The sequence below is a fragment of the Aulostomus chinensis genome, chromosome 7 (genome assembly GCF_037954235.1).
Source record: "Aulostomus chinensis isolate RoL2024-O1b breed Wild chromosome 7, RoL_Achi_v1.0, whole genome shotgun sequence".
Classification (NCBI taxonomy): domain Eukaryota; kingdom Metazoa; phylum Chordata; class Actinopteri; order Syngnathiformes; family Aulostomidae; genus Aulostomus; species Aulostomus chinensis.
The window spans coordinates 10,180,001-10,203,704 of record NC_141326.1 but is presented as its reverse complement, the minus strand read 5'-3'; the positions used below and the strand labels follow the sequence as shown (position 1 = coordinate 10,203,704).

The 23,704-nt window shown below is 40.9% G+C and overlaps 1 protein-coding gene across 2 annotated transcripts in view; it reads right to left on the bottom strand.

The window, feature by feature from the left end:
• The window catches only part of trim44 (tripartite motif containing 44), a 57,731-nt gene extending 41,011 nt beyond the window's left edge, over window positions 1-16,720 (bottom strand). The window contains exons 1-3 of one of the 2 annotated variants that reach the window (XM_086208333.1): window positions 16,375-16,720; window positions 15,029-15,982; window positions 10,727-10,804 (exon numbers count right to left, since the gene is read on the bottom strand). In XM_086208333.1, the coding sequence (XP_086064459.1) occupies window positions 10,727-10,804; window positions 15,029-15,685 (735 nt within the window). In that variant the 5' untranslated portion in view covers window positions 15,686-15,982; window positions 16,375-16,720. The remainder of the gene's footprint in view (window positions 1-10,726; window positions 10,805-15,028; window positions 15,983-16,374) is intronic. The other variant, XM_086208334.1, reaches the window with a different exon arrangement.
• Window positions 16,721-23,704: the final 6,984 nt, after the last annotated feature.

The following is a 23,704-nucleotide window of genomic DNA, read 5'->3' as shown; positions in this document are numbered from 1 at the left end:
TCAAAATACTACTTGACAGCTCTTTACCGCCTTGTCCCTTTATTCATTTCAGAGCTGCAGCAGCCTCATTCCACCTCCTGGCCCAGTGTTTTTTTTTTTTTTTTTTTTAATTATTACTTTTTTTAAAGATGTTATTGCATGCGTATGTATGTGTTGATGATTATTTTGTTTGTTTTTTCAATATGTGCCTAAACTGGTTTGAAGTTGTTTGAAGTGAATCATTTCCTCTGCACACCCACTACTTGTGTACAAAAAAAAAAAAGAAAAGAAAAACAAGGCAAATTGTCCTTTGTCTCAGCAAAAAAACAAAAAACATAACAGTGTGATGAGCAAAAGTTGTGTTTCTGATTTTTAAACTGTCTGACACATTCTCCCACTCTGGATTTGAAGTCACCGACTCAAGCCTCTGAAAATTCTGACATTTACATTCCCTAGCTCCCAATGATAATGAAAGCAAAACACATAATTACATTTTTGAGTTAATGAAATGGTATTTTCAACAACAACAATAGCTCACAGAATTATGATAACCAGATAATCAAGGCAGTGCCGTCAGCGCCACAAAATGTGTTTGTTTACATTTGATTTATCTTATCTAATTTGTTAATTTGTTTTTCAAATGAATTCCATCCAAATTTTTTAAGGAAATCCAAAGGTCGATTGATGCATGTTTCTAAAATCAGTGAGTAATTGTCTCGAACATGCCTGACCTCAAACCTGACCGGAATAACCATGTGATTATAGAGCAGACTTATTGCAAAGTAACCTGATTGGAACCTTTTGTCAAATTATTGATCAGTTTATCTGAGCATTGTAAATATGAATGTTGTAATGTATGTGTGTCACACTGTGTACTTTAATTGTAATATGAATTCAACCACAAGAATACATTCCTAAGAATCATGGAAGAGAAATAATGAAATTAAAGACTGAATTGAAAACGAAGACAACGAATGCCTATAATCTGATCACAGTCTGTAGAGGCAGATAGAGACTTCGACGTAATGCTTTGATATGTGAGAATGATTTTACTAGGCCCGAGGGTCTTTATCATGCAATAGCTAATTGATAGCATGAAGGAGATTCCCTGGAGGCAAACTCCATGCATCCCATCTGTAGACAGAGAACTCTGAGGCTCCTTCTACCACAGCAAGCCATCTGTTTGGCTTTCAGTACAACTGAGCTGCTTGCTGAGATACTTTTTAATCCATTTCTCTCTTTACCCACTGATGATCTCTTTAGCTATGACTCATTACGCTAAAACCCCTCAATAAACAGACGCCCTCCCACTGAGAAGGCTCCTCCTCCAAAGAAGCTGTTGTCATGAGGTAAAACACCCTTTAGCCCTTATCATGATTTCTACTCCTGAATTATTTTTTTTTAATCCATGTACACCATCTACCCGGTCTCTCATCTTCCCAAAAGCAAAACTTAACTCTCTTCCTTTCCATCGATTTTATCTTGTTTCCCCTCAGCCTCCCTCTCCGGTGAAGCAAGGAATCATCAGTCTTTACTGAGATTGGTGGAGCCACAGCCCTTTTGGGTCCAAAGTTTTATTGTTTATTTGCAACGAGCAATCAAATTCTCAAAATTGCCCATTAAACCAAGTGGAATAAATGGCATTTTTAATTTACTTCCTTTGTATGAGCCGAGAACATGTGCATCACTCATTCTGAATCAGACCCAGAGATTTAGTTAACATTAATTGGAATGCTGAGTAATTTTCTATCAAAGTCAATGCCCTGAATACATTTCTGATGGAGAGGAACAATAGATGATTGCTGCACATGACTACCATCATTGCCTGTCCAGGAATACTTCTTTGCATTGCAACACACAGACATGAGGAAACCATTCACTGATAAAACATGACAAGACAGCCTAATTGCATTATGCAATCTAATATCTTCTCCAGGAGACATCATTTTAAGCAAGAACAGTTAAGTACATTTAAAAGATGGACTAGCATTCTAAAGAATCTAACTTTAAAAGGAGTAGAATAACTATAAGTTGGAGATTGTAGTATAGCTGCATTACAGAATAAAGATTAAAGTTGCTGTGGGCTTAAAGTTACCATTTTTCAATGGATACTTCCAAATATTACTTTATAAATCAAAAAAGGGGCTTATTCAGTGCTAAGTGGCACCGAAATGGTACATAGAATACTGCTAGTGCAATGATAGTACTCTTGGGAAAATCAAGTAGAACTCTACTGACATTTACTTAATAAATCCTGAATTGTACTTTGTTTTGTTAGCGTACCGACTTCGTTCTCCCTCAAATGCAAATATCGTCAAATGTTCTCATCATGTGCTAAGCAATTGTTAACTTTGCATGTTGTGTAATTCTGGTTTGTGAATGCAAATCAGTTCAGCCGAATGTTACTAAAAAGTTTCTATCACAAAATCATTCAGCCAGCAGTCACAGTAGTTCCAGGCATAGCTTTAGCATTCACCTGACCAGGGTTGATGTATGCATTTGACAGCCTGTCGCAACATCAATATTGAGCCCTACATACTGATTTTCCATGATATCTATTATTCAAAATGGGTATTGACTAACATATCCCTCTCCCCGCTGTCTTACTCACTGACAATAGACAAATCTATGAATAGGCAAAACTCCCCCTCGCTTCTGTGAATGGAAATACAAATAAAGAAAAAGGCATTCAAATAAAACTCAAAGAACATTGCAATTTAAAAGTAAAGCTATAACACCAATAGGGCTGAAATGTCCCGAGTATTTTATCTGCCTTAACTGTTCTTTCATGGCCTCTTCCATTCATCAGGACCTCGGCAGATCCCCATGCCCTGTCATCCAGTCCCTGTGGCCTCAGTGGCAGATGGGAGCTGTGATCCAAGATCAGTGGCCTCTGCCCTTGGAATTTTTCCTCATTGACAAAGTTTGTCCTGCTAGCAAGAAAGAACCATTCAAGCTCACTAATCTTCATTTGCATTGCTGCAAGCTGAGGCCACCAAATGAGGCTGCAGGAGAGACTTCTTAAAAGGTCAAAGTTGGAGAAAGGACGGGGGAAGAGAGAGGGAGCGCAGGCAGATGTAGAGCATCAGTCTAGACTGATAAGAAAGCCAAAAATCGTCACGTTTAAAAAATTAACAGACAATCTTGTAAAATCACAACTGGAAAATTAAAAAAGAGCCCTTTCAGCTCAGACAGGAGCTGAAAGTTGAAATCCCAAAAGGGAAAATCCACATGTGACTGAAAATATTTCCTCTGAGACAAAAAGCTGGAATGTGTGGTTTACTAAGATGGAAAGCATCTCAGGCTTTCCACTAACACTTCACATGATTATAGTTAACTTCACACACTACTGTACATTGTGACTGACGGCAAAAAAAAGGTTGTGCTACTCATTAGTGTTTAAAAAAGCATCTGCAGAGCAACAACTGAAGCCCTTGGGAGTGACGATAGAATGAGACACTATGTCACGTTAGCATTAGTCATGAAATACTAAAGTGAAGTAACAAATGAAAAAAAAAATCCCACAAAAATATCAAAGTGGTCTAGGCTTTTGATCTTACCCAACATAGTTCTGCAGAGGCACTTGGGTGGGTCCATCTTTACTTTTGTCTTTCATGGGAAAAGCGTTTGAAATTTTCTTGCAAACTACTATAGAGTCAAACTCTAAATATCATGATTTCTGTCTGTCTGTCTATTCTTCAGCTTAACAATTTGATTCTAAAATATCTGAAAAATATTATTGGGTATAATGGTTCTCAGAAAATAATGGCTCCTTCAATTTGAATATTTCCCCTAGATTTCAGCACTGAAAGCCTTATTAAAGCAATTGAAATGCAGATCCAGATGAAAGTGTAATGTGAATTTTGGGAACACGAGAGCTGAAACGGTAAACTTTCCTCGATGTCCTCACACTCTAACCAAAAGAGCAGAGGTCTGATTTGTGTGATGCTTTTTTAAGGCCTAAAAAGCATTAATAGAACATTAAGAGTAAATGGATATGAACTGTCCTTGCCTGTGGCGATGGTGGCTGTGGTCCAAGCAAACACTCTCTCTCATGCACTCTTTTATCCCTTGCGGAAATTAGATTCTCCAATTTGGCCTCCAATACAACACTGCAGTACATAGAAAGAACACCAGCTCTTCCTATAAAGTAATATAAAGTGTGGAGGCAAGAGTTGAAAGAGGCAGAAGCAAAATAAAGTAGACGGTCTTTGGTTTGTCAATAATAGTGTTTCAATATTCAACACCTTTTTATTGGTTTTTGAGTGAAGAAATGTCAGGCTGAGCAACTTTCTGGGGAATGATACCGACTAATTCAATTAAAATGCTGCCAGCAGAGACAGAAAGCGAGACTTAAAGAGCAGTGCGAGGAAGAGGAGGAATGGAGGTACAGGAGGACAAGAAAAGCAGGATAAATAAACCTAACAACAGCAGCCAAGTCCTTTTATGCCTCTCGCGTTTGTTCCTCAGCCTCGGCTGCCTAAGACAGCTTTAATGTGTCTGCTGCTCTTGTAGATTTTATGAGGCAGAGAAAATGGATGTAGCCACAGCAAACACGTACATTTGTGGTTTTTCCAGCTCTCCGATGAAGGGTAACACTAACTGACTTGCTGAATGATAGACAGCCATCGGGGCCCCTCATGTTCTGTTATGCCTCTGCTGCCCATTTATATGCATGCGGATTCATCACTATTTTTGCATTACATTCCATTCCCCTGCAGAGAAAAGAGATATGAGCTTTGAGAGATGGAAATACCCATACCTGCGTACATAATTACCATGCTTGATTTAATAAGGAAACACCAGCTAAGGGTTAAAGATTTTCACACAACCCTCACACCTCTTCCCCCCCCCCCCCACCCCCCCCGGAGTCCGTTGGGATGTCAGCAACACACAATTTAACCTCCTCCAGAATCTCTCTTACACACACACACACACACACACATGCACGCGTGCACACACACACACAACTTTCCTCACCAGGAGCTGTCACTCTGATGCTTGCCTGTCATGCATAATAAGAAACGCTGACATTTGAGAGTGCAGAGAGGACACGCCGACAAATCCACATAATCGGCTCTAACACAGTGCCCTGCGAGTGAGCAGATAAGTGGGTTTCACCGAGCGTGCTGCACCTGCACGGCAGATGACTTCATGTCCAGGAAGTCCTTGGGGCAGCGTTGATATTTCAGTATGATAATAGACATGAACTTGGCTGGGGCGCAGGCTGCCAATAAAAGTGTTACCTCTCACAGGAGTGTCAAATTAACCTTCTACATTATGCTGGTATAATTTGGTCACATCTCTGCAGGTATTGAAAGATGGTCCTGTGTTCTGTGACGGGCTCAGACACAGGTGTATAAGCAGAGCCAAAGCTAAATCTGGGCATGGTTCCACATTAAGGTTTTGTAGCAAGAGAAATTTACTTGCTCCGCCGCAAAGTTAAAAATGATACACAAACATGAAAACAATTTCCTGTCTCACATGATGTGCAAACTTTGTTATTTACTGAAATGAACAATTGTAACATTCAAAATACCAGTGTGAAAGTAATGGATTCTCATTCTAACTTGGGTAAAGAAAATAAGGAAATGCCACCCTTGCTTAGGCTGAGTTCATATTACTACCCTCCCTCTGGGAGCACAAGGAAAATATCATCACGGCAGCTTGTGCCAGTTGGTTTCCAAAAAAAGGTGCTGTTTCTTCAGTCGTCTGGTACTGGTTTAGCTTTGCAGAGTCAGACATGGAGTAAACCCATGTCAGCTGCACCCAAAGGCAACAGGACGACTAATTTATTCCAGCATCTCATACTGAGGTACGCAGCCCAATTGGAAGAATGGAGCACCACAACCGCTAGCACAAGACAGTGTCAGCCCCAAAAAACACAGGCTAAGAAGCAGTTAACATAAAATTAATATTTTCCAATAGTATTCCATATAATGAGAAAGAGTCCCATTGGACAGAAATGACTGAGGTGGTGACTGACAATTTTTCAGGTGCCCTGTGGGTCATAGGATGCTCGTGGGATTCCTCTAGGACAGGGGAAGGACAGGATTAAAAGTCAGCATGGGTAGGGTGCATAGGAATCATGTGGACATTCAGTTTACACTGTTTCATATGCATCAATATGTTTGTGGCAGAACACTGGCTGCCAAATTAAGATTTTTTTTTTTTTTTAACTTTTTGAAACTGAGTAAAATCCCCTTTTAACACAGGGCTTCATAAGTAGCATAGATTCACTCAGCCCATCAATGCTTCACTGTCACTCAGTCACACACTGAAAAATAACTGAAGAAATGACTCTGAAAGGCCAGAAATGAATTAAAACATCTGGTTCCCTCTTCTGAAGTCAATGGGCTTTCGGTTGAATGACAGAAATATGGGGTTGTGCTCTTAAAAATAGCAGCTGTTACCAAGTGACTTAACAAGACTACAGATGTTGTCACGAAGAGAAGAAGCATGAAGCTAGTTTGGTGGATGTTGAAGTTGTGCATCTGAAGAGTAGTTTGTTGATGGCATAACTTTAACTTTGTACTTCAAATGATTATATTTACGCTGTAAAAATTCAGAAAAAAAAATCATAAAAGGGATGTTCATTTGTGAAGCGTGTCTTTAGATACTCCCAAACTTCTGTTAACAACAGGACATATTATCTGCAATCTTCCAAACTCCAGAGTAAAAATTCCAATGGCTTTTAATTGAGGGAACCCCTGGTGATTTTAACTTCTGAACTGGCCAACAAAAACATAATAACGCTGCAGCAGCATTCTGTCTGAGCACAGAGAATAGTACCTGTTTATGCTATACTTGCCACTCAGCTGCTGGATACATGAATACACTTATTACATACACAGCGTGTAGCAAAGCTTCTGAGTAGCAGAACGTGGTGGGAGGTAAGACTTCAGCTGAGTCTGTCAGCTGAATTAACGCACGTGCATGGTCACACCAGTGCTTCCAGCTACAAATATATATGGCTTGAGTTTTCTGAATTCTAAAATTACCAAGAAGTCATGAATACAAGTATAGGTGTAGTTTTACTTTTATGTTTATAAATGCACATCTTCACAGAAAGCCCTGTAGACTGCAGAGTAATATCATTGTTTTTATTTATGTATTCATATTTTTTAACCAGGACAGGGGACTTGTGTGCTTGGACAAGGGAAAGGGAAATAATTTTCTCAAACACTTCACATCAAGTCCACATTGCTCGCAGCACAACATGGAGCAGCCAGAGTCCAGTTTTATTTTCACCAGTAGAACATCTCCACATTATGGCAACTGTGATGGAAATACACGCACTGTTTTCAGGGTTGACTTGTCATGAGAATTCAGCCTCAGTAGGTTGTGTTTTCACTGACGCTGAGACAAAGATATATGATGTGCAGCCTGCCGGTGAAGGTTTGGCAAGTTGAAAAAATAAGTTTCTGATCATCTTTTCAGACCATGACCCATCTTTCTTTACTAAAGTTCGTATGACGGACTGAGAAGATCTGAGCGACAAGAAGAAATGAGACAAGGAGCTTTGAGATCGTGAGTGGCTGCTGAGGGTTGGTAGTAGTAACTACCTGGCTGTGGCTGCTACACATGGTTACAGGTTCATACTCATCATCTTGTACCCACATAGTGCATTTGATCTTAAAGGTGCTTTTAAAAGATTATTCACATAACATCTTTACAACTATGTGGACTGACATGATTGCATAGGAAAAGTGGACATTTGCAACAAGAAATGAGTTAAATTGTTTTTTTTTTAACCTGGCTTGCATAACGTCAGGTGGAAAGTGAGCTTTTGAAGAAGAGGGGACTGGATAGAACGGGTCATTTCAGATGATAAATATAGATTTTTTTTTAAATTTTGAATCACGCACGACTCTGAACTGGAAATTAACACAAAAGAACAAACAACTGTTGCACTTCATATTTCACACCCTAAGAGGGGGCAGCATATTACTTGACAGTTGTGACAGTGTCCACCTTTACATCAAGGAAAAAAATGAAAGGCTAAACCTGGGCGTGACGGTGAAACAATCATTTTACCAGTTAGGTCACTATGGTCACAAGCCTTGAAATCTGCAAATACAAGTGTATTTGTGTGTGTGTGTGTGTGTGGGGGGGGGGGGGGGGGGGTGCATGCTGTACCACTAAAACTGAGGTTGGAGTCACTGAAACTTATCTGTGTGTCTCAGTACATTTACGCAGTGAACACAAAGAAAAGCGTACTGATCGTCCCTCGTGCATTAGCTGCATTCCTGTCCACCAATTTATGTATGTGAATGAGCAAGAAATATTAGAAAGTGGAGATGCACTGATGGTGATAATCTTGATCTTGCATCGCTATTAGAAGCCCCGAACAATGTAACACTATGACCCATCAAACTCACCGTAACCCTCAGATTTTGGTCAGCAAGTGAACAAACATTAGCAAATATTCACTGACTATGTCCTTATTGTCTGAAGCCTTAAGCCTTAAGTCCTGAGTCAAAAAAGTGAATCAAACCAGGGCCTGAAAATGACTCAGTAATCACACATTGATGCCATCACCCTGAGGCAATGGCTCTCATGTTTACCACCCAGTGCCTTTATGAGATAATCTCTTCCTGATGACCCGTAATCTCACTCTCTGCCACTGCAGTGTGGAACCTATACTGCTGCAGTGCTTACTGCTGAATTAGACATGACAAATGGATTGTTTGCCTCTATAACGGCTCTCTGGGGCCTGAATCCAGGTTCAGCTGAGGGTTTTGTAAAACCTTATTGAATACTCACAAAACTTGCACAAAATGGAATAATACTGCGGACACAACCTGTTTGATAAAAAAAAAAAAGAGCAGAGCTCTGCCTTTTTGAATTTTGTCAAACACCACAACAACTAGTGATCACAGAGGCTGCTGCCCTCGCGTCATCATGACACACCGCCTCACCACAAGCACGTTATGAATCTACGGTCTACTTTTGCTCCTGTAGAAATGTCAAGCTCAGAAGATTTCAACCTTGTTTTAACAAAAACAGATCTTCTTTGTGACCTCACTGAGAATTAGTACCCTACCCATAATCCTGAAGTATTCCAGCAACATTGACTGGATGACTGGTGCAGTGTGGCGATGCCATGGATGTAGACAGACAAAGAAAAAAGAAGAGTCCGCACACATCAGCTCCCTTTGGTGCATATATTAGCACATCACAACACAGCGATGTTTCGAGCGTTGCCGCTCTTCTTCAGACTAAATCATGAATACAGGACGCCATCTTTAAATCTACCCCAAAGATAGTAGATTTAAAGATGGCGTCCTGTATACACGATTTAGTCTGAAGAAGAGCGGCAACGCTCGAAACATCGCTGTGTTGTGATGTGCTAATATATGCACCAAAGGGAGCTGATGTGTGCGGACTCTTCTTTTTTCTTTGTCTTTCTATATTGATTTTGAGTCCAGCACCTACTTTTGATGCCATGGATGTAACCATTTTGAGTTGAGAACCTGGCTGCAGAAATAGGATTGCTCTTTCTGATGTAACATTGAAAATTTATGTTAACTGACATCAGTGACAAATTGGCTTGTGAGGTGAGTTGTTTGTAAACTCTTAAAATAATTACATACAACATCCTTTACCCTTGTCTTTTTTCTATCTGTTTATACATTTTTTTTTTTTTAATTTTTCAAAATTTAATATATCCAAGTCAAGATTCACTTGCTCGCTGCTTGTTTTGGTTCCAGGTTTAAAACTCCTTATATAGAGTTTTGCTGTAAGCAAGTACAGGAACAGATACAAGAGGTCATCGTTGAGCTCTGTTACAGTTGTTCGTATAGAAAGGTTTGCACTGAAAGCAGCAATATTTTACACGTGAAAACCACAATCATGCGAGCCACAGAATTTCTGGAGGTTGGCGTCACACACAGCTACGTGTAGGCTGTGAGGCCCTGGCGTACCTCATGGCTGATGCCAAATAAAGCTGTCAGTGGACCACAGCTCTGCACCATGAGTGATAAGAGCTCAGTAGTTCTGCTCTACTTACATTTTAGAGGATGTCATTTTCAAATTCATCATCAACTGTGAGACCTGCAGATATGACAGCAGTCTGCCATCACAGAATAATATCTGTCTTAAAGAAATAATTCTTAATCTATACATTATTATTAATGTTTTTTTCCTAATGTCTCACCCTTCCCATTCATCTGAGAAAATTTCATGTTAAGATGAATATAGTAAAATGCAATGCAAAAATCTAAGAACTCACGATAAGACTTGATAGTTTATAAAGTCCTGCAAACTGACATATGGATTTGCATAATTAAAACTTAAAAATCGATTCTGCAGGACTACAGTGCTCATTTGTCAGACTGAGTGAGACAGCTTGGCCAAATTATGCACACAAGCATATATTTCCCTCATCTGGAGACAAGAATCCACTGAAACAAAAGCAACTGAACGCAGGTCAATGATGTAAGACAAACAAAAGCGTAACAAGCAATGGTAATAAATATTCAGTGGCTGGAGGTTATTTCCCAAGTGTACCAAATTATCAGCTTCCTTTATATAATGTGCTCTTTGCTGCCATTGAAACAAATTTTCATTAACTGAAAAGCAGCGTGTTATTTCCTGCAAGGTCAAGACCACTCTTTTGTTGAGGAATTCTTATTTCATTCAAGAGGAATGGTTTGCTAAATATTGGACAAAAAGAAAGAAAGAAAGAAAGAAAGAAAGAAAGAAAGAAAGAAAGAAAGAAAGAGATGCAGGGGTTTCGACTCACCTTCGGGTCGTTCCACTTGGCCTGAATGTTCTCCCCCATCTGCCGCGTACACCCCAACAGGTCATAACCCTGCCTGTTCTGCATATTGAGAAAGACAAATATTACAATATTGCCGATATAAAAAACACCTTAATATATCAAAATATGTTTTATGATGCTTTTACAGTATGCTCAATGAGGTGAAAGTATGGACAGGTCCTTCTCTGACACATAGGAGACACTGAACCATAAATAAAGGACAAAAGATTCTCTCACATGAATACACTGACACAGGGAGCAGGATAAAAGCTAAAGTGGGTTTAGAGTAAATAGCATGGCCTCGAGCCGTGTGTGCGCGAGTGACCCCCTTTGTCTCTCGTCAATCCATATGTGGCCCTGATGTAAGAGGACGCCAGTGGTGTATGCTGCGGTTTATGTGGTCTACTTTAGTTTTCAGATGTATAACCGCAGGGCAAAGGACCACACTCAGTTTCTATAAATTACAACCAGCACACCGTGAGTGTCATTATCGCTGTGGCTAAAAGCATCGGCTTTGTTTGCACTGCTTTTTGAATGAGGCTCATACTGACGGGTTTTGTTTTGAGTGTTCAGAACATAAATCCACAACTGAGCCCTGGTTTCTGAACTGATCACACTACCCCAGTAAAGCAGTCCCAACTGTGCCAATGATGTTTGTGGACAATGGGACAAGAACACTAGGCTCTGCACAGTTGGTGTTTTTTGTGCTATTCTTTTTTTTTTTTTATTCATGTACAGTTTTTGTTTTGGCTGTTTTGTTTTTATGTTTATTAGACTTCAGGAGTTTAATGTTGTCTGGAGGGGTCCTTCGGAGTCAGATCCTGGAGGACGACACACCGGAACAAAACAGTCCAGCCAGTATTCAGGTGTGTTATGAGATGGTACCTCCTGCATCAATTCTGTGCGATAAACTAAGGCACAGGGATTAAAAAACCAAAGGTGGATGGTAACTGCAAAAAGGAGTGTTCTTAAGAATCACTACTTTACTTGAAAATTTTTAAAATCTCCTAAAGGAGGTCCACATCTATAATAGATTAGGAATGGCCTGGAATTACTTTGAAAATGCCTGACCAGAATGTTGCATCAAGTTTTGTTTAACAATGAGACTTATGACACAGAAGTTGGCTGTCTTATCAGTCAAAATGGAAATGAAAAGTCTGATTCCTTATAAAATGATGTCTGAAATGACCGAATACACATGCAGGAGCAACATTAAGAATTTTGAGAGATTAAATCTGAATATCAAGATTGTATTACTGAAAAAAAATCATACTGTATTCCCCCGTATTGCCCAGCTCTAGACAGTGTGGCAAATCTGAGGATGCTGTCACTTTTTGGTTAAACGAACACATCTTGAACTATTGTTCAGTGTTGATGAGGTGCCATCTAAAGACGCAGGCCTTTTGATCTTTAACAATGAACCCTAAAAATAGAGCAGTTTAATTGATGCAGGTGTGTGAACCATTGTGCAATGGACAATGGAGTTATTTTCAAAATCCAGTACAACATTAGGTCACCTTAGAGGAGCAGCTGAGATGCTGTCCGCTGAAAGACTGGTGACTCAATGGAACTATTAAAAACAACTGGAGCAAAAAGCCATCTGGGGAATGGAAAGGGTTGAAGCCATGACTGGCGCCAGGAAAGTACGTATTGAAAATCCCCTTTTCACATAAAGTATTTGTGTAGCTGTATAACTCAATACATGTGGAGTGTATGTCCACTACCAGTCAAAAGTTTGGACACGCCTTCTCCTTTAATGTTTTTCCTTTATTTCATGACTATTTACATTGTAGATTCTCACTGAAGGCATCAAAACTATGAATGAACACATGGAGTTACACAGGGAACAAAAAAGTGTGAAATAACTCAAAACATGTTTTATATTCTAGATTCTTCACAACAGCCACCCTTTGCTTTGATTACTTCTTTGCACACTCTTGGCATTCTCTCAATGAGCTTCATGAGGTCGTCTCCTAAAATAGTTTTCCAACAGTCTTGAAGGAGTTCCCTGAGATGCTGAGCCCTTGTTGGCCCTTTAGCCTTCGCTCTGCGGTCCATCTCATCCCAAACCATCTGGATTGGGTTTAGGTCAGGTGACTGTGGAGCCCAGGTCATCTGGCGCAGCCCTCCATCGCTCTCCTTCTTGATCAAATAGCCCTTACACAGCCTGGAGGTGTGTTTGGGGTCGCTGTCCTGTTGAAAAATAAATGATGGTCCAACTAAACACAAACTGGATGGGACGACGCTGCAGGATGCTGTGGTGGCCGTGCTGGTTCAGTGGGCCTTCAGTTTTGAATAAATCCCCAAGAGTGTCACCAGCAAAGCACCCCTACACCATCACACCTCCTCTATGCTTCACGGAGGGAACCATGCACGGAGAGACCATCCATTCACCTTTTCTACAGCCCATAAAGACACGGCGGGTGGAACCAAAGATCACTAATTTGGACTCATCAGACCGAAGCCCAGATTTCCACTGGTCCAATGTTCATTCCTTGTGTTTCATGGCCCGAACAAATCTCTTCTGCTTGTTGCTTTTCCTTAGTAGTGGTTTCTTAGCAGCTATTCAACCATAAAGGCCTGATTGTCGTAGGCTCCTCTGAACAGTTGATGTAGAGATGTGTCTGCTACTGTGTAGCATTTATCGGGGCTCTAATCTGAGGTGCTGGTAACTTAGGATTTCAAAGGCTGGTGACTCGGATGAATTTATCCTCTGCAGCAGAGGAGACTCTTGGTCTTCCTTTCCTGGGGTGGTCCTCATGTGAGCCAGTTTTGTCGTAGTGCTTGATGGTTTTTGCGACTGCACTCAAAGAAACATTCAAAGGTTTTGCAATTTTTCCAGACTGACTGACCTTCAGTTCTTTAAGTAATGATGGACTGTCATTTCTCTTTACTGAGCTGATTGGTTCTTGCCATAACATGAATTCTGTCTCTGCTGTCAGCTGTGTACCAACCTGACTTCTACACCACACAACTGATGGTCCCAAACCCCATAAGAAGGCAAAATTCCACAAATGAACCCTGACAATGCAAACCTGTGAAGTGAAAACCATTTCAGGTGATGACATCACGAAGCTCCTTGAGAGAAGGCCAAGGGTTGGCAGTGCTGTGAATAAAGCAAAGGGTGGCTACTTTGAGGAAACTAAAATATAAAACATATTTAGAGTTAGGGTGGCACAGTGTTGCAGTGGTTTGCACTGTTTCCTCATAACAAGAAGTTTCCTGGTTTGAGCCCTTATTTTGAGCCTGGGGCTTTTCTGTGAGGAGAATAGGTGTGGCTGTGAGTGGGAATGGTTGTGTCTTTATATGTGTTGGTTCTGCGATGGACTGGCAATCTGTCCAGGGGGAACCCCGCCTCTCGCCCGAATGCAGCGGGGATAGGCTCCCCTGCGACCCTTAATGGATAAGTGGTATAGAAAATGAATGGATGGATGGATATTTACAGTTACTTAACTATTTTTTCCTTGCTACATACTTCCATATATCTTGATTCATATATTTGATGTCTTCAGTCAGTACCTACAATGTAGAAAGTAGTAAAAGTGAAGAAAACACATTGACTGAGAAGGCATGTCCAAACTTTTGACTGGTAGTGTACGTAGCAATGCCTGCCGATATGGAGGGTGGGGTCAGACCCATCAGATGGGCACCACCGATTTTTTAAATAGGGTTCAACACGTTTCTCCATGACTTTTGCAAAGCTTTGAGAAAAAAATTCCTGATGTACATGATGTTCTCTGAAACGTCTGTTTGCACGAGACAAATAAATCAAGAAATCTATGTCAAAATTTACCAGCACATATTTCACTACAACGTGCAATGAGCTACATGGTTTGAAACATTACAACCTTATACTTAAACAGATAAATCCAATTATGACAAAGAGATTTTTGCTCAGTTGATCTCAACTGAAACACGCATACCCTGATGTTCAGGTATATATTTGCAACTGTTTATGACTGAAGATTTTTTTTGAGTTTCTTTTATTTTTCAAAAAATTCCAGGCTTGGACTTGTACAATTTGCTGAAAATATTTTATGTTTGGATATGTATCGTTATCTGGGAGATTTTGGTCATATGGTATCGTCCCACTAATATCAAACACCTCTTAAAAAGGTTTTAGTAAGCTGACTGAAGGACTACAGGGCTTTCATCTACTTCGTACAACAGAATAGAGATTTAGAAGTGAAAATCCCATCCCTTCAACTCTTCATACATTGTCAGACATTACAGAGCTATAGATGCCTTCTGTACATTAGATGGCAGTAGCACAGTGTGACTGACCTTCTGCCAGACGTAGGCCTCATGCAGGGTAATGATCTCATGTTCACGGTGCTCTCCCTGCACTGCACACACCACACAGATAATCTTCTCATCCGGTTTACAGTAGAGGGAGCCTTCCTGCTCGTGCTCCTTGCAGCGCAGCCTCTCTACTGTCACAGTGTCCTTCCTCCCAGCCTCCCCAGCAGCCTCTGCACCCTCAGTTCCCTCACCCACACCCTTCTTGGATTCATCACCCTTCTCAACATCATCCCGCTCATGTGCATCAGACATTTGCTGCCGATTTTCTCCAGCTGCACCTTCCGTCACAGACTCATCCTTGGCTGTCCCAGTGACTATGGAGTCTCTGTCCAAGACCAGTCCATTAGCTTGTGCCCCTTCATGTTTATAAGGAATTAGCGGATGATGTGTGCTGCTGGCATGTCTATCAGCATGTACAGGACAGAAGGCAAAGCTGCAGGTGTGACACACTTGTGTGGCTGGCTGGGCTTCATCTGGTTCACATGCATCACATGATCCATCCATCTGCGGCAAATCCTCGTTTTTCAGTTCCATCCCTCCTTCCAGGGGGTTTCCTTGTTGGTCCATGTTTGCCAATAGTAATTCCGGGTGTAAGAACGTCTTATGGGAGACACACAGTGTAGAGGACAGGTTATTCATAGCTGAGACCTTCTGTGAATGGTTCTCATATTTTCACCGTGAAAAGTCCGAGATATTCAGGACTTATCACCTTGGACAGAATATTCCCATAACAGATGATGAATGGAGGGAGCAGGAAACACATCCAGACCAACACCAGATCAGCAGTCACTGGACTGTCTTTGAAAACACTTTGTTTACAGCCTTAAAACCAGCAAGTGCTGAGTGTATTGGGCCTCTAGCCCCAGCATGACCATACACCCTTGCTCTCCTCCTCTTAACCTCCTTGAGTCCCTCTCACCCTCCCTCCAGGCCACTCTACAGGAATGAGAAGGAAAAGAGAGAACACACTGCTTGTCTGCCAGGCATAACAAACAAACACACACGCAATACACAAAGAAATCTGTTTTCCTCCTTTCTTTCGCGCTCTCTCTCTCTCTCTCTCTCCTCAGAGCCTGCTTCCACTGAGCTCTGTTTGTGTACTCCTTCCAAATGCTGACACAAACAACCGGTGGAAAAAGTGCTGTAATGCAGAGTAAAACTCCCCCTCATCCCCCGTTTCACCACCTCTCCCTGCTATTTCTCTGTCTGACTCACTCACACACACGCACCCCCCCCCCCCCACACACACACACACACACACACTCACTCTTATTCGTCCTAGTCCTACGGGGCTGAACAGTTTGCAGCTCGCTGCAGTGTGTACTTACATGTCTGTGTCTTCCTTGCCCCCCCCCACTGCTTTTTTGATTGGGGCTTGCTCTGAGGTAATGTGGAGTGATTTGAGTTGTTAGCTTGACAGCTAACTTCCTTAGCACAGCCGCTGCGCTTTGAACGCTATTACTGAGCTGTCGACAGAGCTGGCTTTTACTTTTCAGTCAGTGGATAGAGGAGAGGCTTCGACCGCGGGCTTACAGAGTTTACTTCCTTGTTTTTGTCTGCTGCGATGCTCTCGGCTTTTTTCTACTTCCTGCTTGTCGTCTGTGCCGCTTTTGAGAGACAGTAGTTACCTGGATGTTAGAGGAAGAACAACTGCATGGCACGGGACACGAGATCAAGCCAGAAGTCTGTCAAGCTTGACTTCTGTGGGATTAAAGTATTTCAACTAAACTTCACATGCTGTCCACATATCTGCAGTATATTAAGTTCTGGATCCATGACCAGAAGAGCTATTTTTGATGGTAAAATTGAAAAAAAAAAAAATTTTAATGTGAGCATATTTTGAGATAGTGTATTTTAATTAGAGGAATAGGTTTTAAGCTGACAGAGACGGTGTGATTGTGTTTTGGGTCACTGACCATATATACCTGTGTAAGTAGGTTTTGACACTGCCTTCTGTATCCACACAGCCTTCTTGGCGGAGGTATAAACATTCTGAGTGCTTTCTTTGTTTACTGTATATATTTGTTGAACGAACCCCAAGCGGTTTAAAGTAATTAATTTAGAATTATGGCAGGCCAAAAGGTGTGAGCCACTGTAACACACATCTAGCCAGCCCAGATTCTAGGAAAAGACTATACAAGTGCTGTTTCCTGTCTTCCTCTGTTTCTAACATTTACAAGATTTTTTGCACACGGCAATCGTTTTTTTCAGTCTTGCCTTTTGCCGTTTATTTGGCAGTGGCACATGGTTTCATCTGTTGGTGAAACGTGTTTTATTTTGTGGCACGGGCAGCTGTGGCATAGCCTGTAGTCACAGGCTTCATTCTGGTGCTGCTGCTTATGAGGCTACATTTGGATTTGACTAAACTTGATTTGAAACCCCTCAGATTTCAGTCTTTTTCAAAAAAGATTGTGGAATCAAATATAAAAACAGCAATGGCACTAACTTCCACCAGCCTATTTGATGAAACTCAGTTGGGTGCCTTTGATTAGCCAAAGTGAGCAAATGTGATATCTATGTACTGCAAAGGTTATAAAGGTTTGACGGCAACAATCAACAAAATGTGAAGTTTAACAGCAGTGTTAATGGAAAGTTTCTAATTATGCTGTCTACCTTCTGTTCCGCTCGTCTCTTAAACCGGCACTGAGAAACAATGGAACGGGATTAGACGTCTGGATGAAACAAAGAGATGAGGTAAAACAAGCTGTTTCTCTGTAGAGAGATCTAAAGAGACTATTGAGCTGGTCTTCTTCACACAGCAGTATTTGGCAATAAATTGTTGACTGTTACTCTGATTTGAATGGTACACCATAAATAACCATAAACTGTGTTCCAAGTAAGCTTTGAACATCCACTCAGGATGGATGGTGCCGCTGCTTTTGCCAGGATTGCCAAGATTTTCAGCTATTTTGAAGAGGATTGCTACCACAAAAGATTTATATTTCTCTTCCAAATCAAACTTGTATTGCTTTAGCTGTACTAATGTAATTCGTGAATGTGAAACTGTGTTTCTAGAGGGCATTTAATTGTTGCAGATTCATGTAGTTGGAGCCCAAATGGTTTTACCACACAGATCACAGCAAGATCACACCCAACCATACCATTTATACTAATGTACCACGCTACATGGCCAGCATGATGTTAAACCAGACTTAATTAAAAATCATTCACCGCATTACACTGAACAGTAAGCAACAGCATCATTTTGAATACTGCATAAAATTGGAAACAATTAAAAGGATCATTGACTTGCAATTCATTAAAATAAGCACTCTATGTAAATACAATATGTGTCTAGTGATAAGACCATCGATTTTTTTTTTCCTTCTCTGCCCAGAGACTGTAGAGAAACAAAATGTGACATGCAATATGAGCTAAATTTGTTTACCTAAATTGTGCTCCACGGCTTAGAAACGCCTTTGCATGGAAGCTGGCAAAACAAACAACATCGAGCTCTCAGAAATGCCAGCCAAGAGTGACAGGGGAGCTTTGGCAGACAAGCAGTGCAGACACAACACAGTTATCTAATGCTTCCTTTTTAACATTGTTTTATTGACTTGAGGTCAGTCGTTTGTCTCTGGATGGAAAGTCCTTCTGCGCATTAGCTCTGTCAAAGGAGCCCTTCTCGGAGGGAGCCGCAGCGTTGTGTTCTCCCATGGTGCATCATTCTCTGGATTCTCTTAACTCCTCCAGAAGTAACGCCAAGAGAGTTGTGTTGGGGTTTTCTCTGGAACGATGCGGCTAAATTAGTAATGCTGCTCTTCTCCAGTAGTATTTGTTTTTCTGCGTGAATCGCTCATTGTGTGTGTGTGTGTGTGTGTGTGTGTGTGTGTGTGTGTGTGAGTGAATTTATTTAAATGCATTTGTGTGGGCCAAAAATGGGCGGGGGGGGGGGGGGGGGCGCACTTGTGAGGTATGATGGGTCAAACTTTTGGACTCAAAATTCAAAAATAGTTTGTTTGAGAGTTCAGAATTAATTTTATCGTATTGCTGTGTGAAATGGGGTCAGGGTAAAATAGTGTTACGTAAAAACATGACAAACTGCAGACGCTACAACGGATGTAACCAGATTTTTAACAGTTAATCATCAGAATGCAGGACCGCACTTGGTTCTCATGCTAACAGATTTCAGAGAGTAAATTCTAGGGTCTCATAATCCCTCAGAAACTACAGAACTTCAGAAAAAAAAAAACATGTAGGCAGACAGTCATTCTGAACCGGTTGTACTCGTTTGTGTGGTGTTTGCATAGGAAAGCAGACAAAGAAGTGAAAATGTGGATGAGGTTTTGGCTGACAGGATGGAATGAGCGGGGCTCATATATTTGCGGTGCGAGCTGGAGGTGAGTTGGAATTAAAATTTTAGTTTGTTTTTTACTTGCTACTACAAGTATGCAACACCTTCTTGGTGACCCTTCCTGGTCAGCTCGCTCTCACTCTGCTCTGTTTCTGCTCAATTTTTAATCGCTGCTCCTTTCACACTTATTGAATTCCCAACTCTCTGATATGAAATTCTTATTATGTCTGTACACAAAAAAAAAGCAACCCTCACGCGAAAGGATTTTTTTTGTCCATCTGCCTCGAATCCGGAATGACCCCCTAATGAATTAATGCTATCAGTTATTCATTTGTGATGGTTAAGGAAGGGTAAGTGGCATTTTGTCACTGTGTTAATTACAATTCCCCAGTAAGAGGAGATAGTGTCAGCTATTTGCTTTTATTGTGTGTGCGTGTGTGTGTGTGTGGGGGGGGGGAAAGGTATGGGAAGTACAGCTGTCACAGCAGATCGGTGAACAGTGAGATACAGGTGAGAGAGGAGAGAGGAGGAAGAAAAGCACAATTTATGCAGGGAGAATGTATATGAAGGACAGAGATAAAGAGCAGTGCTTTCATTACTTTTGCCATTCAAGACATTGCGAGATTAAGATCTTATGGATGCTTTATCCTGAGAATATAAATGTGCTCATAGGACAGTCAATGCTTAAATAAGGATAGTGTACAGTATCTGCAACCTCCTGTTATGCCACTCAAAATAGGTTATTTAAGGATTTTTTCACATAGAATTAAAGGTAAGGGTGAAGCGTCCACCTGACAGTTCTATAGTGCTGCTGCTGCTCCACCAGAGTTCTTAAAACATCCATCCATACAAACATCCATACACACACACACACACATTCATTCATACATACACACATTGTTACCACCCAGTTCAATTTTTCCTCCTTGTAAAATAAACCTAAAATGTCTGTCTGAGAACTACTGTCATCCATTTTTAAATTATCATATTACATCCTCTCTTTCATATTCTGTCAGCTGATTGCATCGTTACTGCGTCCAGAATGGATTATCATATGTATCATGCAAAGCACTAACTGGTACTGTCTACTGCCCAAGGGATCTATCTGGTGTAATCTGTTTCTTACCTTCCTCATCAAGTGGGAAAGGAGCATACTGTGAATGTTCCCTTATGGTGGGGGATGGAAGCTGGGAAGAATCTCACCTCCCCCAATGATGGTAATGTAACTCTGTGTTTGGATTTGATAACCTTGTGGAGATGTAGATGTATCTGTTCTCTGAATTGATGTTATTGTGCCGTCATGGCTGAAAAGGGCTGTAGTTGGGTTTTTGGTTCAAGGTTTGTGGAGGGAATATATATATGTATGTGTTGCTATGATAATACAAAATGTCACAATATTTAAATGCGTCCAAAGGAATTACCAAATACTGATACTGATGACATGACAGTGCCGAGTTATTCAGTCTTCTCTTAACCTCTGTAACACAATTATGGTTCACAAATACTCGCTATTTCCTAGAAACACCAAATCAATATCCATCTTTGCGGTAGCTGTTTTCCATCAATATAGATGTCATTTAATCAATGATTCTGAGGGGATTAACAGTGTGTGTGTTTGTCCCAAATCGTCAGAGAACAGACTTTATGGTTTGGTGAATTCAAATGGACAGAGAATAAGTGTAATGAATTTAACAGCAAAACACATTCCTCGAGTCACCCAGAAAGCAAACTGTTAGCCACTAACAAGTTAGCGTCATTTAAAAAAAAAGACTAAATGGTAAATGGACTCAATTTATATAGCGCTTTTCTACCTTAGTGGCACTCAAAGCGCTTTACAGTGTCATCTCATTCACCCATGCACTCACACACTGATGGTGGAGGCTACCATGCAAGGCGCCAACCTACTCATCAGGAGCAATTATGGGTTCAGTATCTTGCTCAAGGACACTTCGACATGGTCACCGGGGTCGGGGATCGAACCAGCGACCCTTTGGTTACTAGACGACCACTCTACCCCTGAGCCATGCCATACTACCTTGCTCTTACTTATCAACACAATATTCACAACACTTGCAAATGAGATACGGGTACAGGGGAGAGGCAAACTGGCACACAGGTGACAGGGAATGTGCATCCTTTTATTCTGCGGAGGTCTAGGAGTGACACAGAGATGAGTTCCAGAAGCCAGAAAGAAGTCAGTAGTGCTTTATAAGTGTTTTTCCTGACTCAACATCAGTGGGTTTTCTGACAAATGCCCGATAAAGCTGTCATACTAACTTTACCTGTTCATGTTTAAAGGCTCTTGCTAGGAGGCTCTAGAGACATGACAGTTGAAGAAGGGACAAAGCACCATTCCTTCAATACCCTGGCCAAACTATTTTGTATGTTTCAATTAAATGTATTTCTGTATGGTACATATTTAAACGAGTGATTATTTTGTTATTTGTGTCTTGTTGAATGGAGATAAAAAATAACACGATTAAGATTAAAATACCTTAAGAACTTGTATTTGAAGTGCTTATGCAATATGCCATTAAATAAACTGTGGAAAATGAAAGAGTCTATAATCCCAGTTGTTGGCTAAATGTAAAAGAGTCATGTGACACACAGTCTGCCTTTGTATCCCCCCCCTGGTCTCCCATTCCCTGCTTATCCTGCTTGATCCAAGCATTGCTCTTATCAGCCTCTTGCACACACTCTGTGACCAGGGTAACTGTCTTCCACCAGTAGCGGTAGGTCAGCGGTGTGCAACCAGCAGTTTCCAGCTGCATTCACGGTCCACTTTTACTCAAATCCGCAGAAATCAAGTGTCAGGGGATGACACTAATAACATTGTTCAGAATCAAACACCCAACTCAGCGAATGTGAAGACTTTGAATTCTCACTGCACATTTCAGTGTGTGGAAGCAATCAAGCTGAGGCTTTTATTCCTGAAGAGAATTGAAATATATCATACACAAGTAATACCTGGATTCGTTGGTTACACACGGCAGATAATTTCAGGCAGTATAGCTGTATTACCTTGGTTTCAAACATAAAGCTTAGCTCGAGTTTTAGCTGGGATGTGGGGGGGGAGTCGTGCAATACAGCACTTGTTTATATGACTATTTATTTTAATTTCATACCAGAATGATTCACCCTCTGTCATTAAATGACAAACAGTCGTAACACATCTAAAAAAAGATTTGCAGTGTTTGACATTCAGTTTCAAAATAAGACTTTGAATAAAAAGTGTAAGACACAAAAGAATATTTCACCCAAAAGAAGTCGAATACGCACTTTCCAGCAAAAACGCAACATGCATATGTCATGTTAAAAATAGCTTTTATGAACTGGTAATCCAACTGTGATAGCTGCATGTAACATATTTAGTGTGCACTTTGTGTGCATCTTTCCCTCCTCCACAGACGGATCATGTGCATAATGTTATCATTTCTCCATTTGTCTTTGAAAGACCATAAAACAGAAATCCTATCAAGGGTTTATGTCCTGAACAACTCGAAAATCTAGAGACTCTATTAATCGAAACTCCTGGAAATGGATTAAAGTGATGAAATATTTGGGAAAAAATCCCCGTTGTCCTGGGACATTTTCATTATATTTTAGCCCTTCAGTCACATTGCCTAGTTGTGTGCGTTTTGTTTGAAACTCAGCTGCAGTGTTTGTTAGACACAATGGAATAAAATATGGAACAAAAATACTACCTTTGGTTTTTGATATTATTGTTAGTTATTTCACTAATGTTGCTGCTGTTACTCTATTTTTTTATGTCTTTGCTCTCCCTGTCCCCAGTCCCTCTGTCTCCCTCTCTCCTTCTGTCCTGTTCATGTCTCACGTCTGATTGTCTTTCTGTCTGTCATTCTCTCTCCCTCTCCTTTTCTCTCTTCATCGCTGTCCCTGTCTTTCTTTCATTGTCTCTGCCCCTTTCCCTTTTCTGTCTTTGTCTCTGCCCCCATGCTACTTCTCTCTTTCCCTCCAGCCGGTCAAAGCAGAAGCCCGTCCCCATTGAGCCTGGGTCTGCGTAACATTCCTGTCTGTTAAAAGGAAGGTTTTTTGTTGCCACTGTGGCACGATGTTCATGATCATGGGGAAGTTTTGGTGTTAATTGATTGAAAGTGTGTCATTCTAGGTTCTGCTTGTAAAGAGTCAAGAGATCAATTTTGTTGTGATTTGAAACCATAAAAAATACAATTGACTGGACTTGACTTGACTAATTATATCATCACCTGTGCCTCTACACATGTATTAATACAACGTTGTCCTTGTGGCTCGGACAAAACTACATACCTATATTGGAAATCGAAAGCAACATGATTGAACGTACAGTGTGTGTACATATACACACACACACACAATATTTTAAC